At 29.5% G+C, this 17995-nt stretch overlaps 1 protein-coding gene across 1 annotated transcript; it reads left to right on the forward strand.

Annotated features, from left to right (window-relative positions):
* The first annotated feature begins 5528 nt into the window (after positions 1–5528).
* On the forward strand, positions 5529–14033 carry LOC129985309 (uncharacterized). Its single transcript, XM_056095290.1, has 5 exons — positions 5529–5546; positions 7132–7243; positions 9439–9507; positions 11183–11227; positions 13743–14033. The coding sequence occupies exons 2-5, from the start codon at positions 7162–7164 to the stop codon at positions 13907–13909; spliced, it is 363 nt and encodes a 120-aa protein (XP_055951265.1). The 5' UTR covers positions 5529–5546; positions 7132–7161; the 3' UTR covers positions 13910–14033.
* The last annotated feature ends 3962 nt before the right edge of the window (positions 14034–17995 follow it).

Below are 17995 nucleotides of genomic sequence, written 5' to 3' on the forward strand. Positions count from 1 at the left end.
ACTGTGTGTCATGTGTGCCTTTAACTTTTGGGCACCGTCGACTTTGTTTCCAATCACTCAAAAATATCTTAATATAGTATATATCTACAGAAAATATGCTTCCAATGCCATCGTAGCAGAAGATTTTAAGATATGAAAATTTCTGCTTTGATTTTTATTACTTGAGAGGGTTTTCATGATGTCCATCAAAAGACCATAAATGCAATTAAAAATACTTACATTACTGGATTGTTTCACTAAAAAGTAATCCATCTAATTTTGTGTCTACACTATCTGATAAATTGCTTATGATATATATGATAAATTGCTTAAAAGCATTTGATTCAAAAATACGTCCCTTTGTTTTGATACTTACACCTGACAATGGAAATTCTAGTCTGTTATAAATGCTAATTTCTCGGAACTTCTTCATGACGAATTCGGCAATGGCGATGGCTTCACTCTTCTCCATTATTGCCGCAATTGCCTTGCTCGGATGGGAATCCCACAGTCCGGACAGGAAGGGCAATTTGCGCAGAAATCTGAAACTCGAAGCTGAAAAAAGAAAACGCGAGTCATTTTGATCACAAAATCTTTTAATGTGTCTATATTGTAGATGCAAGCATGTGTATCTAATTCTGATTACCTTGCTCTTTGCATTTTGTGGTTACTGAGTACACTTGTACGCAGACTGCTAGGTAGATCGATCGAAAGAATCTATAAATTTGGTCCATAATTCCATATACCAAATTTCAGTTGTATAACTCAAAACAATTTTTAGTTATTTACTCACAGACAGATAGACATAATGCGAAAATTATACTTTTCGAATTCGGTAAGGTTTGACACGCGGTAATTCATCAAAATCTCGAGGTCGACTTTTTTGACGAATACAAATCTTTGTATACAAGAAATTTAAAATGAGTATAGTACAATTTTAAGTATAATATACAAGGTAATTATGAAATAATCATTGGTGTTTGCCATGATATAATTTTATTGACTTAATTTGACATGATAAATTGTAATTTTAATTCTATATTGCCAGTCAGGGGAATAAGAAGCAGTTGTTAATATTATCATTTCATTATTTTCATTTTTCACGTGAGTTAATGGATGCAGCTGTAATGCGTTCATTCAAAAGGGCTATGTGAATCTTATTGCATTATGTTACTTAAAATTTAGCCTGATTTAAGTAGTTCCGGATCTTATTGTTTACAATTTCATCTTGGAGTTACATTAAATCACTACAGTGTGCCACTATTACCAATTTCATTGCATGATCAACACTTTTACGAATATAAAGGCTATCTTTTTTAATACAATATTATTACAAAGTGGTAAAACGTATCCTTAATATGCTAATTTTGGCTACAAAAGTTGGTAACTCGGCGAGAAATTTGGCGACCTTGGGGACAAAACGAATTTTCTAGAAGAATCCAGATGGTCTGAACATTGTATCAACCGAGATCAGTTTTTCTCTGAAGCTTGGAGAAAGTTCTGGAACTTTCCAAAGATTACATCACTTCCTGTCAGTGACATCACTTCCTGCGGAGAGACTACAAAAAGCAAGCACTCAAGACAGCAAGCAAGCTGCCGAGCTAGTGATTGAATGCTCTGTGTTATTGCGACTGATTGGCGATATCTTTTGTTGACTGATACAATTGCTGTTGCTTTGTGCTTCTTTAGAGTTTTCCTGGTAGACTTCTTTAAAATAAAGAGCTTTATTTTTGTAAGATCCTGCTTATTGGATTGCCTCTCATTACACCCATAAGGAAAATTTTGTAACAATATACTCTTAGTAACGGGATAGACATCAAACATAAGGATTGTCTAATTAAAAAAAGCTCATGAGAGAAAATAGAGCTCAACAAAAACCAGCGACAAAAATAAACTAATTTCATACAAAGTAAATTAATCAGTTGTTTTGGCTTAAATTTCATTACTCTTACGAATACGTAGTTAACCACATCGTTTTGAACTCGCCATCATATATGAATGCAAATATGATCGAAAAAAAGTTGGGAAAGGGCAAGCCATCTTGAAATTTAATTAAAATATCATTATTTGTTTATTCGAATTCTTTTTTAAACAGATTTTTTTTCCTTGTCAAAGACATAAAGAACGCCTACGTTAGGATAGAAAAATTTATTTTGAAAGGAAAGGAAAAGTGAGAAAAATATCACTACATTATAAATTGTATATTTTAAAATATGATTGATTTAAGAAAAAATGCTGCATATTGTCCATATAGTAATAATTTAATAAAATTGAAATCATAATCAATTCAGGTATGATGATTACACACACACACATACAAATGAAAACGAAGACATGATCTTCTTACCTTTTTCAAAATGATAAAGAAGAAGTTTATTCTGTTTGCCCTTTTCTGAGCTTTTGCTTTCCGTGCTATCTTTCTTCGGTTCAGGATTCAACACAACCATCTGAAAATTCTGGAATATAGATAAATTTATAAACAAAAGGATTGCAACATTTTTTAAGTGTCCCATTCCATGTTTAGTTACATTAACGTCCCCTTGAAGAGCAACACTAGGGCTATTTTTTGGGACGGACCTCGTAATTTTGAACCACTTCCAGATGACGAGGACGTCACCTGCTCTAGCACCTCCCTCTCCACACCATACCAGCAGGAGGACGTTTGACCCTGACAGATTTAACGTGCAACCCTTACCCCCTTACACGACTTTCTTCGGTTGATTTGAGTCTCGAACCTGAAACCCTATGGCTCGCGAGCCGAGACATTACCACCAGGCCACCGTGGCCCTCACATTCCATGAGATTCTTAATAGATGAAATTATAATAAATTGAATTAAAAACTATCTTTAAAACACATTTTTATTAATATACTAAATAGTAAATTTATTTTTTCAATTATTTTTTTACTTTTCAATTTCGAGATCTGTTTTTATGTAATACATTATAGATACAGGAATCAAAATTAAATTTAATGAGTGGTTTAAAGAAAATAAAGTTCTTAAAATATTACAACAATGTTTTGTCATCGAGAATATATGAGTGTGCAAAATTATAAATGTTTAGAACAACAAATGAACAAAAAATTGTACGGAATAATGAAATTCAATTTCACTAAGATGAAATGAGTTAAAAGAAAATGTATTAAAAACGGATTTAATATTATGTTTTAGTATTAATAGGTTAATTTAACTGAAATGAACTTTATAACATTAAGAATAAGTTATAATTTTTAATAAATAATAATATGACTACTAATTGTCCATTCTCAGATGTTTAACAGAAACGAAAATCTAGACAATGCGAAAAATCAGATCTAATGTAAAGGGATATCAAGAATAAAATTTTAAAAATAAGAACAATTCTAATTAATATAAATAAGTCATTGTGGCTATATATATATATATATATGTACATTGTTCCACAACTCTTTCTAAACAAATGGACTGAACATGAACTCAACCAAATTTTGTGAAATTCGTTATATAAAACAGGAAAAAGAATACTGTCAAAGTTCCAAAATGCAAACATTAATTTAATATTCAATTAATTATATATTAATATAGCTTCGCTTTTATTACATTTATTGCTCTAATAATATTTTTAAAAATGTGTCTCTTAATTTAGTACATTTTTTGATAATGCTTTTATTTGTCTCAAAATAGTTATTTACAATGATTCAAATTTTGCTAAAGTCAATCGTTTAAACGAAGATAGTCTTTCTTAAACTTAGGTGTTTGTGAAACAAATTTGCAGTGTAAATACAAGAAACTTAAAAAAAATTTAAGGAGAAAATTAGCTAGCAGTAGTTTTTAAAAACGTCTGGTTCATTTTATATTATAATTTTAATTAAAAGCGGATAACGAAATGTGATAAAAATTTCAGCCAATAAAAAGATTTTCTATATTTTTTTTTATAAAAGTAGTTTTAAAAGTGATAGGATTATATATGCAATGATTTAAATTCTGTGCGATGCTGGATCATCTAATAAAACGGAACTTGTAATAAAACTCACAAATAACTATGTGAGTGTGTTGGCGTTTTACAGGCTAGACCGTTGGATTCAGAGCTAACAAACTCTTAACATATCTATTTTGGAAAATGCAAATGCGTGATTTAGTGCGACTTAAAAAAATTAATTAGATTTGCAATTAGTTATAAATGAAATACAATGTTGGCTTTTTCGACGATAACTTTCGAAAATAATGCAACGTAAAAGTGATTTTTGCATCATTTTAAAACTCAAAATATTCTCTATTCAATTAAACCAATTTTTGGTCATTGAATTTTTGTTCTGTTTCAATTAATTTAAAAAAATATTTTTAGAATACTTTAAAAAATATTTTGTATGAAATGAAAATAAAAGTTAATCTGCATGAGCATGTTATGCATGTATGAGAAAGATTAACCTTTATCAACATGTTGCCAGCACATTGACAAAAGGTCAAATTAAAAGAATAAATAAAATCTCACTACAAACTTAAGGGTAATTTTACCATTAAATTTACATTAGACAAGGGTAATTTTCTTCATGTGTCTGTATGAAATGAAATAAATATAAAATATAGTTTTCTAGAAGAAAAGACACAAGAAAACGATTACTTTAATTTTTTTAAATATCTATATAATTAATTGTAACTATATCGTATTCGATAAACTCATAGTTCTATTTAAGATTTCAATGCTGAAAGATTTTATCTTCATACTCATATTACTAGAGAATGTGTTTAGTGTCAGCAAAAAAAAAATGTATTGATTGTAGTTTAATTATTTTAGTTAAAGTTAAAATTTTAGGAAATTTGACAGAAAACTAGGAAATGTATCGCTCAATGAACAAAATGGTATGGCTTCTATAACAGTAAGAAATATTTGGCTATCAAAACCTGGAGTTTAAAAATATTTTGCTGAGGAATCCATTAAGACCAAGTCACATAAAATATTTAAGTGAAAATTTTAGCTATCATTTTACCACCATATTTGACTGGTTGATAAGGTGGCAAGTAAGCAATAAAAACTAATTAATACGAGTTTATAGCTGTCTAATAAACTGCAACAACTCCTGAAAGGCTTCTTCTCTTCTAAAAATAGAAATTGTTCACAATCAAGACTTAATCGCGTTGTCTTTTGAAGATTTGAAGCGATGCTCTATCAATTCATTATAATCTCAATTCCCCAATCCGCTAACACATATTGAGCTCAAAACAACAAGAAGCTGAAGAAAGAGAAATCAAAGTAAAGATTCTCTGACATCGAAACTAAACCGAGATCTCTTCTGGTCAGGTCATATAATCCTCAATACCTTCTGGGAATCCTATCGATGTAAATACCATGAGTTTCAAGAGGGTACTCGAGCTTAAAGGGCATTTCCTTAAATGAAGATGGATGTTCGGTGCCAGTGGGTGTTTTTAGAAATCCAGCAGGATTATTTGGCAATAATTAGGTCTATTTTTGTTGCCGAAATCCTTACATGTTTGATAACACCTATCGAACGACCTTCTTCTCAAACATATATAAAGGCTGTGTTACTGAAGAGCGTTCACTCTAGATTTTTCGTCAGTATCTGCTTTAGGTAAGAATTTCTTTCTCCTTACATTTGCATTATTTTGATAAAGTTTGCGTTGGTATTTATGTTCGATAAGTTACATAATGCATTTTTAAAATGTTATACAGAGAATTTAAATGCTATAATATTTTTAAACTAAATGTACTAATGTGTTCGAAAAGTATTCAAATGCTTCATTTAAAATACATGTTTAATACATATCGTCTGCAAATTTTTATCTGATATTTTTACGACTATTATAAACATTTGGCAACAATCAGGAATTAGTTTCACTTTATCGTTTGAAAATATATTCGTTTATAATGAGATACTGTTTATAGATTGTAGATTTTCCCAAAATAATGAATCTAATTGAGTAAAGAATATGTTTTAAGATTTGTTTGCTGAAAATAAATATTGAAACAAAAATATTTGAAATATTGAGAACAGCCTTTAAGAAAAACTATTTATCAAAAACAAGAGTATTTGAGCGAATAAAATCTGTAAAGAACGAAGAAAATCTGTCATAAATGAATTACGATCACTAAGCCAATCCAAGTTATGGAATGAAATCAGAGAGTTGGCGCTTAGCGATCACTGTTTAACAATTATAGACATTATCGAACCTATTCCTAAAGGGAAAACATTAAAAACAAAAACTACGAAGGAATAACTCATGGGCTTTGCATCATGTTAATGCATTTTTCTCAGTATCAATATTATTTATGAATTTAAAAATTCATCAAATACAACTGTTGAAATTCCATACTCCATATTGGACTGATATGGCAACATGTGATTTTTTTTTATTCCCAGAGTTGAAGCTGTTTCTGCGTGGTCACCATTTTGAGTCCAATAATTTGATAAAAGAAAATTCAGAATAAAATCGTTTGGGGTTTCAAAAAAGCAATTTGAAGACATATTTTGATGATTGGAAGGATTTTTGTAGGAATGAATTGTAGAATGTTGTATGCCTTTTCTCTTGTCTGGCTGTGAATACTGTAGAAAATTACTTTGAGGATGCGAAAACTTTTGATCAATAATTGGAATAGCTTAATTCATGCCTCTAGTTCGGGTACTTTTTGATAACTACAGCGCTGCTTGAAAGTGTTAGATATCTTTACGTAGCTTTAAATATTAAAAAAATTATTATTTTTCAATTTAAATTGAAATTTCTTTTATTATTCTTGGTATCCATAGGGGAAAATTCTGAGTATAAATGTTTTTATCTTATAATTTGTTGCATCCTATCATTTCTCTTATCCGATGAAACCAAGAGAAAATATTCTTTAAAAAATTAAACCTGAAAATTTGATAAATATTCATATCTTATATTATTCATATGAAAAAAAAAATGTTATCCTATTTAAATAATATTTATGTTTCCTGCACAAAATATCAGAAATTTTTTTAACCTATTAAGATAAATTTTAAACTTTATTAATTAGAAAATTGATTACTATAAACAAATATGTTATTAAATCCCAAGGCAAATGATCGTGAGTGATCTCCTCGAAGTGTCTTCGCTTAACTCTTAATAAAGTTGTTATTCCAATAATTATATAATTAATATATTATTTATTGTTTTTATAGTTTTATCCTTTTTTTGCAGGTAGCTTCTTTACTCAATAGAAAGAATAAAATGCCCTACTCTCACACGTTTTTCAGTTTCATCGTTATATCCTGCTTGTATTTAGTTCTTGCCTGGCAGCATGTCGATGCAGGTGTGTATTATTCCATTTCTTGCCAATGATTAACTCAACAATTTAGCGTTACCGAAATACCAAGAATTGTTAATGTATCAGAACAGAAATTGCCTTTATCACAAATTTTAAAGATTTAACGTTGCAGTATAACTGTATAAAATATTTGGTACTTGTTTATTAACGCAGATTTATGACCAAAACAATCACTAAATAATAATATATCGTATCAACTATGTTCGCCAATGATATCCTACAATGGAAACCAGTTAAGCTAAAAGTTCGCCAACACCATTCAGTTAATACTCAAGTGCCGCCTATTCATAAACGATAATTAATGCTCAATCTTACCCTTTTAAACTTTCTTTCATGAGATAAAAATTCTCTTAAAGAATAATGGATAAAAATTTTTTGGCCTACAATTTGTTTGATGTGACTACATCCACATTTAGAATTAAACAAATTAAAGCTACCAACAAAAAAGCAATTATATTGGTTAAAATCTATTTAGAGAACTTTTTCATTTCGCCAAAAATGCCAACAATGCCAATCTTAAAATGATGGAATAACTGTTTTACAGTTTTGTTTATCTTTTCATCCATCTTGATTCGGAATTTTGTGTTGTTAGTATCCTTGGCACGGCAAACGGCACACCAAACTACAGTCGAGCCATTATTATACATTTCTATTTGCATATATCATACAATTACAAAATGATAAGATTTAATACTAGTACCTGATTTCTCGCCAAGCAAGACAATCTTTCCAATTCAAACCAATCTTTCAAAAATTCGCCAAAAGGCCGACACATTCGGATGATCACGAGATATTGTAGCAAACGAATTTTAGAGTTGCACAGAAATTGCCAAGAATACATTTAGCAGAAAAATCGGCCCAAAATATTGAAATCGGTACTTAAAACTATTATCAAACTATGATTCAAATAACTGATATATATTTTATAGATTTATCTCTAATGTTCTAATGTTGATTTATTTATTGATTTAAATGTGATGAAAATGCAACAAAAGCCATTATCACCTAATACGAAAAGAGTCCATTTAAAAATATCAAAAGTATTTAGAGAATGTAGAAGGATCTGAAGTGAAGGTTTATTAGAAAAAGATTTGTTACGACCGGGTTTTAATCCCCTGCTTGCAATTTTTAAAAATCGCCAACTCGCCAACAACGATCTTGCGCCGTGTCCAATCATAGCGCATAATAGAGGCGAAAATAATAGGTTTGACAATCTAGAGAAAAAATATCTTCCGATGGCCATCGAAGCTACAGAAGTTGTCCTCACTGCATTGATACTGCACTCTCCCCCGACCATACCTTTGATTTCCCAGCCATTTTGGCGAAGCTCTTCGAGATCCATCTCGATTCACCGCATCAACTCCTCTACTCTACTGAGGTTATTGATGTGGCCAAAGCCGTTTTAGACACTTTTGGACAGATCTAATCCTATTGCACTACTAGACAAGGCAACAGCAACAATCTAGAGAATACGGAGATTGCCAGATTTGGCAAAGAAGGAGGTTAAACTCCGGTTCACCCAAAGATTTTTGAATAAAAGCTTTGAATGCTAAAAAAGACGAATTAAAATAAATTTTACACAGACTTGACATTCTAGTGTTACTTTATTATTACGCATCGCTATAATCAATAGCAATCGAAACTCACATCAAGAGTAAGTTAAGCAGATTACCACTGAGATTTGCTAAATAATATTCAATATGATATGAAGGCCTTTAATAACTATAATATTTCAAGATCATTAGCTTTAAGCATAATGGTAAAATTTAAGATTAGTGTTTGGTTTCTGGTGAAGAACAACTCAATTGTGCTAATAGTTATTAAGCACGCCAAAATATTTCTTTGATAGTAAGAAATGGCAAATAGGGTTGCAATAAAAGCTGGCTAGGTTACATTTGGCGAGAAATCGACTCAAATAATTCATCTTGGGAGACCTGATATGAATTTTAAGGTACGACCGGAGTTTAACCCCCTGCTTGGTGAAATTTTCAAAAATCGCAAGTTGTTATCACAACTTGGCGAAAAAGGGGGTTAAACTCCGGTTCACCCATGAAATTTTCTCTATGTGTTATAAAAAGAAATTTATATGCATTATGTCATCATTATATTTTTAATGCTTAGAGCTAGATACTATACTGAAATTATAATAATAGGTTGTAAAATTATGTAATTTTTTACAGAATACAACGACGACTCACTTGCTGTGTCTTCTTCAAATGGGTGGAAGGACAATTTAGAAAAAAGAAACAGTAAGTGCTCTCTTGCTTTAATTCGTTACAAATATAAATATAGATTGTGTGAAATGTGCCCAAAAGCATTTTGGATATCAAATGGCCATTAGTTGCAATTTTGGTTCCTTTGTTTGCTTAGCAACGCTTTCTTCCTTTCCTTATAAAAAGAGGAGCAATTTTAAAAAATAAAAACAAAGCACAAAGCAGCTGCCATTTAATTAAGTTATTAAAAAAAATACAATTGCATTTCAAATTCACGCACATGCCTCACTGGAAGATGGGTTTTGTTTATTCTTTTTTTTTTTTTTTTGTTTCAAAACCATTTCCGGTGTTACATTCTGACTTCCTGTGTAATGTTTTAGCAATGGAAATCTACAGATTTTCATTTTTTATAAATATTTCAATCAATATTTGAAGTCCTTTCCTAATTATTATGGCTCGATATTAGTTAGTGTTTTTTCCATAGCTTTAGAATTTCAAAACCTGTTTCTTGTGTTTAGATGTGCAAATTGATTTGTCATTATTTTTTGATGGTATATATACAAGTCAAAATTGCATGTATTGTTTTAAGTTATATCAAAATCTGGCGCCAATGATTATTTGATGAAAGAAACTAATAAACGAGTAAGATCAGTAATTAAAAGAGACAAATAATTCGATCCTTTTTGCTCTTAGCGCTTGAAATAAAGGATTTCACTATTGTTAACTATTGAGATAAGTTTGTTATGTAATTTTAGGAGGATGTTTGTAATGAAATCATAAAATTCTTCTAAATGAAATAAGCTATAAAAATAACATGCTAGAGTTATTTGATCCACGCTTGCACAAGACTTCTGTATATTAATTACTTAGGACTTTACTTATTATTAATGTCCACATTTTCTTTAAGGGAACAGATAATATTTGTAAAAAGAAAATTTATTTAAAAAAAATTTAGGGGGCATTTCACTGATTGCAGAGATAGGTAGATATGGAAAATTTAAAGTTTATAAATTGTTATTTAACATGAATCTAGCAGCAGTTCTTATGATAGAAAGATAGATTTTTTTATAGATATTTTTGTCTTTTTCTTGAAACACATTTCCTCCAAATTTCGGTACGCACAGAACGCATTCTATTCATTAAAATCGTATGAAGTTTAACACAACAATATTTACAAATATTATGCAACTATTAAGCATATTTTTATTTTTTCAGTACAATAATATTAATCTTTAGAGGTTATTTATCATGAAAAATGTAGATTTTTAAGTTACAAGAACTCATTATTTTTTTTTTTGAAATTTTTATTACTAGAATATTCAAGAAAGATCACTGCATTATTAAAAATATATTTTACTAATTTTGAAGTTATTTTACTTAAAATTAGTCCTTCTTGAGCGTACCGATTTGTGGTTATTAATATTAAAAGTATCGCACCACAATACACATTCAATTTTTTATTAATAAACAAATATTTTAAGAAACAAATATTTTTCTACTGTTTTATAATTAAAACAAACCCTTCGTTCTAACTTTTCTACCAGGTATTAGATTTTACATTGATAAAATACTCTTTGGACTGAATAACTGAAATTTAGGCAGTTTTCACTGTCGAGTATGTCCCAGTTTGCTTAAAAATTATAAAATATTATTCATTAATATAGAGGATGTATCATTATTAAAAGAATTTATTCTAAAATTTCTCTTACAGCTTGGTGGACCAAAAAGTCTATCCCTAATGATGAATTTTCCAGTGGTGAGTATTATATTTCTATATATACTATGTTAAAGAAAATAAATAGAATGATTTTTCTGAATTTGTTGTTGTTGTTTCTGATGGCACTTGCCATGGACAAGCCCCGTTGATCGAAGTCATCGATTTTAAGCTGAAAGAGAGCGTCTCTTGATTTTTAGTAGCGCCAACTAGGGCCAAGAGTACGATTTTGCTACTCACGCATCACATTCGCTTGCACAGCCCCATTTTACAGGGGGGCACATTCACACATCTCACAGATAGAACAGATGAAGAACAACCATGCCCGAACCGGGACTTGAACCCAGGGAAGCCCAGATCACGGGGAAGACGCGCTACCCCTATGCCAGGACGCCGGCTTTCTGAATTTAATAGTATGAAGAATTTTTCCGTACTTTTATTTCGCAAAATTTTCTATTATCAATAATCTTACTCATTTTTCAATTTATACGAATATTGTTTCATTTAATTTTTAGATTGCGAATAATTGGAATTTAAAATATCGCATAATGTAAGGAGCATTTGAAAAAAAAAACCGAATTTCTTTTCAAAAATAAAAAAGAAAGGAAGTAAATAAGAGATCTGTTCTTCAGTTGATCTATCTGTGGTGTTATTCATTTTTGTCTTTCTAAATTCACAATAAATATATCATTCATACATAGGATATAAATGTATATCCGTCAATAAGTATTCAAAAACAACAACGGGTGAAAAATATAGCTGAGTTGTTGCTAAATTTCCAAATATAGCCTAACTTAATAAACAAATATATTTATCTATTTCATGCTAGAATTCGGATCGTTTCAGTTGTTCTTTCCCATTCATTTTAGTAAGAAACGGAGAAGTTTTATATATTACTACAAACAAATATCTGAATAATGGAATAATAATTTAAATAAACTTGGAAAAATTATAGACAATTTAAATGTTTTAGCAAATTTTAAATAAGTATTAAAAGGATCCCTGCTTTTTTTACAATTATAGATGTTAATACTATTTTTCTTTAGAGATATTTTATTACTGAAAATAATTCAGAGATATTATTAATATTTCTAATAAACATTTTCTTTCAAGGATTCAAAATCAATATTTTCATATTATACTTTATAGTTCTAATTTAGAATTCTTGTTTTCGAGAGATTTTTTTCTTCTTCGCATTTTTCTGCTCGACAGATATGTCGCTGAAAATCTCGGCGAATGTGAGTTAATTTTCCTTTTTTTAATTACCATTACTTAGGTTAAATTTCAGCAATCCTAGGTATAAAGGGCTGTGTCATGCTGCCATCTGGTGAGAAATTGAAACAAATTTCATTCTTGAAAAAGTATTCTTTTAATAGTGCCATCTACCGATAGAAACAATAATATTTTCTTTTGGATCCAAAACCAAAAATTTATTATAGATTTATTTAAGATATTGAAATTTTCACATTCTTTTAAAAATCAATTCTAACATTATTTAAATATCAAAAAATTCTTTATGTAACATAGCTGGTATTATTACTAACGAATTGTTAATCATCTTTTGAAATATTCTCAAGTTGAATCTCTTTTCTGAGAACAAAGAAGAATGAATCTACTTTATAAAGTATATTTAATTACGTACCCAACAATTAATATTAATGCCTTTATTCTTTCTGCTCCAGTTTCGCTTTCACAAAAAGATTAATTTTATTATATAATCTTGGCAATAATTTTTAGTGTTCTAATTATTCTTCAAGATGTTATTCAATAAGAATATTTCCTAAGTACATTTTCCAATGCAGAATATCATATGATTTTTTTTCAATTTCTCTTTCAATTTGTTTTTAAAATATTTTTATTCAGGTAAATGATTAATTAGTTAAGCCTAAACGTAACTATCAAATAAATAATACCTTATGTCATTATCGGAAATGCAATGCGTCAAACTTCAAAAATTGGGTCTATCTTAAACTAATAATCACCTAACACTTACCACTTTTGACAATAACTTAATACCATCCAGCATTGTTCGAGAGTCTCAGAAATTTTGATCTCTTTATTTTTGTTTTTATTTTAACTGTAAAAAAGAACTAACCCCTGTTAGCGAGCAACTGCCCATACACGCTATTATTAGCATTCATTTAATAATGTCAAACAACTTTGATGAATTGCATCTTACGACACCAAATGAAAATACTATTTTATATTATATTAGTAAAAAAAAACATAGAACATTCTTATTATTTAGCTATGTACGGAAAATAGTAAAATCAATTGGCAGAATCAGCCCATTAGTTAAAACTGAGAACTCTATCAATGATTATTTTCTCTCTCCAAAATTAATGTTGACGAGGGGAAAGGGACAGGAAGTGATCGTTGATAATGTATCTAACAGCATAAATTTTCAAATAAAATAGAAATTGGTACAGTGAATGGGACTGGGGAGCTCTGACGTGCTTTTCCCTCTTCCTGACTTTTCAGGAAAACGTTGTTATAGCACTAAAAAGCATGGGTGATATTAAAGCTAACAATATGTTAAAACTGTTATTTTTTTCAGCTTGTTCTGTGGAGAAGTGCTTGCTGATGATGATCGACTGCGTACGCCGTTCCGAGAACAAGACGGCACTCGTGCAGTGCAAGGATGCACACATTGCATGCTTGGCGAACTGCTTCCAGAGGTATAAGGAGAAGTACATGTTCAGAAGTATGGCCATGGCATCGTAATCGGCAGGCTGTAGACGAACAAGTGGCCTATGTTGACGAGATTACTACACGAAGACAAATATGAACGAAAACATGATTTGATTCACTACTCTTACTTTGTTTTTTGATGCACTTTATCTATATTCCCTGGAACTAATAAAAAATAAAATGTGTTTGATCATTAAGTTTTTGTATTATTATATTTACCTATAGATATATATATGTAATGATATTTTAAAATTTAATTTAACTCTCAATTAGTTTCCTAATTTATTAACTTAATTTAGACCATATTAACAACATTCTAAAATGTTCTCTTATTTCCTGATCCAATTCTCATATTTTATTTAATTAATTTTAAATAAAACTGATGCTCTAGAGCATTTTCTTACTCTCCGAGTGCAGGGATAGAAATCCTTAATGCTTACAACATTCTTTTAAAGGTACCTAAGATTTCTCTTTCCTGAGTCTACACATGTCAAGGAAATCCCTATAAAAATCTCTCAATAAAATCACCGAAGGGAAAAATTTCTGCCTCTATTGCACTTGTATCGCGATGTGAACGGACGTTTTATCATCGCTTCTTGTGCATAAAAGGACACCCTTAATGAAATAAATCAAAGTTAACATTTCAAAAGTCTTTTTTTTTCTCAGTCACGTAATTGTTAAAATATATTTATGCACTTATGAACGCACGCACGCACGCACACACACGCACACACACACACACACACACACACACACACACACACACACACACACACACACACACACACACACACACACACACACACACACACACACATTCGCGCGCGCGAAATCATTTTTCTAAGAAAGAAAACTGGCGAAGAGATCTTTAAATAATTTACTTCTTCTATTAGCTAAAACTGGCATTTTTAGATAGTTTTAAAAGTTCTTTGTTAGAACCAGGATCAGTCGACGATACAGGCCAAATATGGAAGTCAGGAACGGAAAAAAAATGTGAATAAATTTATTTAGAATTTATGCACCTTTAGAAGATGATTCTCAGTGAATTATGCTGTCACAGCATTTATTTTCGCGCATATAGATTCTGGAGAATCGGAATCAACAACAAGCGCAACTAAGAAATCAAAATAAATTTGGAATACATGTGATTATATAGTAACTATTATAAGAGCGTGGAAAAGTTGAAATTACTAGGCAGATAATGTGTAAATCATTAGAAAAAGGCATACATTTCTAATTGTAAAAATAGTTTAAATGAAGTAAATAATTATTTTTTATGTTGTTTGAATAAATAAATGAATTGCTGAAACAATTATGTATTATAAATTTTTACATATTCTTTCGGCCCACATATTAGGTAAAATATACTTGACTATATGATAATGTTAATAATTTGATATTATTTATAAATATATTTAATAAAACTAGTAAATTGATTTCACTAACACATCTGCAAATGTAAACTTTACATGGCATCCTACTCAACTAAGCAACATATAAAAAAACAACAAACGATTCAAAATCAACTCAAAAGATAAAACAAGTGGTTAAGACCTAACTATCAGTTTTTAGAATAAAATAAAATACATCTTTATCAAATATATGATACATAAACAAATAATGTGGCTTTCAAACAATTCAGAATATTAAATTTTTCAATTTGTAACATTTAAAATAATAAGTGTAAAAAGTTAAAATTTCCAAAGATGTGAAGAAGAAGAAGCAGATATATTTTCGAAAATATCTGCTTTTAATAAGAATGCTAATTGCAAATGGTCTCGGAATTCCTGAAAATTTCTTTGTTTCTCTAAACCACTTTTAATATTAATTAAACTTTTAAAGCTTGCGATTTAGTTTTCGTCAGTAGATGTCATTTAATAAAATGACCAAATACTGTCTTTTTGGAAAAAAAAAAAAAAAAACAATTTGCTTACATCAATTACCAGATAGACGTGGTTAATATGGAACTAGATTTTCATGATTTTAATTCTTAAAATATCGATGCATATCATATCAAATATGTAAAAAAGAAGCAAACATAATACATATACTGATAATCTATCTATTAGGAATAAAAAGTTTCAGTGTTGAAAAGTATTCAGCGACGATTAGAAGTTTATTTATTATCGTTTGTGATAAATTGCGTTAAATAAATATATTTTTAGTTGAAAAATTAGTTGTAAAAATGAGCAATATTGTGAGAAAGAATCTTTATCTTAAATAATAACAAATTGCCATAGGTTTGCTGAGAATATTGGTAGTATTTAATATAAATTACATTGTTTAGAATTGATTTATTATTATGATTCCGTCAAGCTGAGATATTAACGCCATGCTATTTGAATTTTCTTACAAATCTTCCCTTCATCGCGTATATGACTTTTCGTATGAAGATCGGTTACACGATATCATAGCACTATTATGTATTAAATATATAGGTTTTATAATTTCCCTATTCTTTGTCTTAAACTATATACTACACGGATATTAAACAGAATTCTTCATATGTAACTTTCAACATTGGGAGAATATCACATGATAAATTATTTCATGAAACAATAAACAATTTCAAGATAATAATGCAGTATTTAAATGGCAATCAGACACAAAATATTCTTAAGAAAATTGGAAAATATTTGTGCAATTATTAAATTGATAACATTAAAACAATTTTTTAAAAATTTTAAAATATAAAAACTATTTTTGAGTAATTATATTTTATGAAATTATAAATGTTAAACTTCAACTTACTTAAATTTTAATTAAATAAAATTTCAAAAATCACTCCAAGAGGCATGTTTTCACCTACCACAGTATGTATGGGGCATAATTGAAGGTCAAACAATTTGATCTGTAGACAGCAAAACACACACACACACACACCTCATTCATCTTTATTATTAGTAGAGATAAAGATGTATACATATGTACTGGTATTCTTCATAGCATACATCTACTAACTTTGGCCTTGGAAGGAGGAAACGAGCACGATGGAACGAATTTTTCAAATTTTTCCTTAAAATTTTAATTAAATAAACATTTTGATTGAATTTTGAAGTTTTATTCTTTATAATTTGAGAAAATATTTTATACAAAATTATTTTTACACCGTTTCAAAATTTTTTTAAAAAAATTGCTTTGTACTGGTCTCAATTTAATAATCATGCAAATCTTTCCGATTTTTGACAATCCCTAATATTACTTTTTGCCTAATTTCTAACAATGAAGTTTATTGTTGGAAATTATGTGAATATTCGTTATATGAATCAATCGATAAGCGAGGTCTGATTTTAGTTATATATATAACATGCTACAATATTTTAATATTTAGTAACATTAACTTTATGGAAGAAGGGGCATATAATCCAAATTATATCACACACAAATATTTATAATCTACAGAATTATAAATATTTATAATTCTGTGGGTTTAGAGCTACAAATACAGATTTTGCAATTAAAATGTGTTTCTTAATGAAGATACATTAATCCGATACTTTCGTTAATCTGGAAATACCCTTGTCTGATATTTGCTTGGATTACCGAAAACCTACTGTGACAAGGATTTATATTTTTTCCTGGATAATTAAAGAAAAGAAAGAAAGAAAAATATCAGAAGCCGCAGGAATGTTTCCAGAACAAACCTTTCTTCTCCAAGTTTCTTTTGAAGTTCCGTTTCGAAGAGTGCAGGGGAAAAAATCGAAACGAGAAATCACTAAGGTAACGGGAAAAATTCTCTTTCAGGTATTTCAGGTTTCTTGACTTTGTAGACAAACCAATTGCTTCACTTTATTGGGCAAGGAAATTCTTTGGACACACAACAAGAAGCGACACTACTTTTAACTTAACCTCAAAAATAAACACAGCAGCCAGCAGTTCTTCTTTATCGTCTGACGTACAAAAAATAAAAAAAAAAGGAAGAAATTTCTTTACTTTGTTCTGGCAACGAGTTCGAGGGCCAACGAAAGATACGGAAAGAAAATGATTTCGGCGAATTCTCTTCAAAAGCAAGAGAGAGAAAAACGAAAAAAAAAATATATATCGTCGATTGCTGTAATTGAAATATCAGATTTAGGAAGGAAAAAAAATCTAAACAGGAAGAAAAATACGATGGAATTT

Source organism: Argiope bruennichi, chromosome 9, assembly GCF_947563725.1.
Source record: "Argiope bruennichi chromosome 9, qqArgBrue1.1, whole genome shotgun sequence".
NCBI classification, from domain to species: domain Eukaryota; kingdom Metazoa; phylum Arthropoda; class Arachnida; order Araneae; family Araneidae; genus Argiope; species Argiope bruennichi.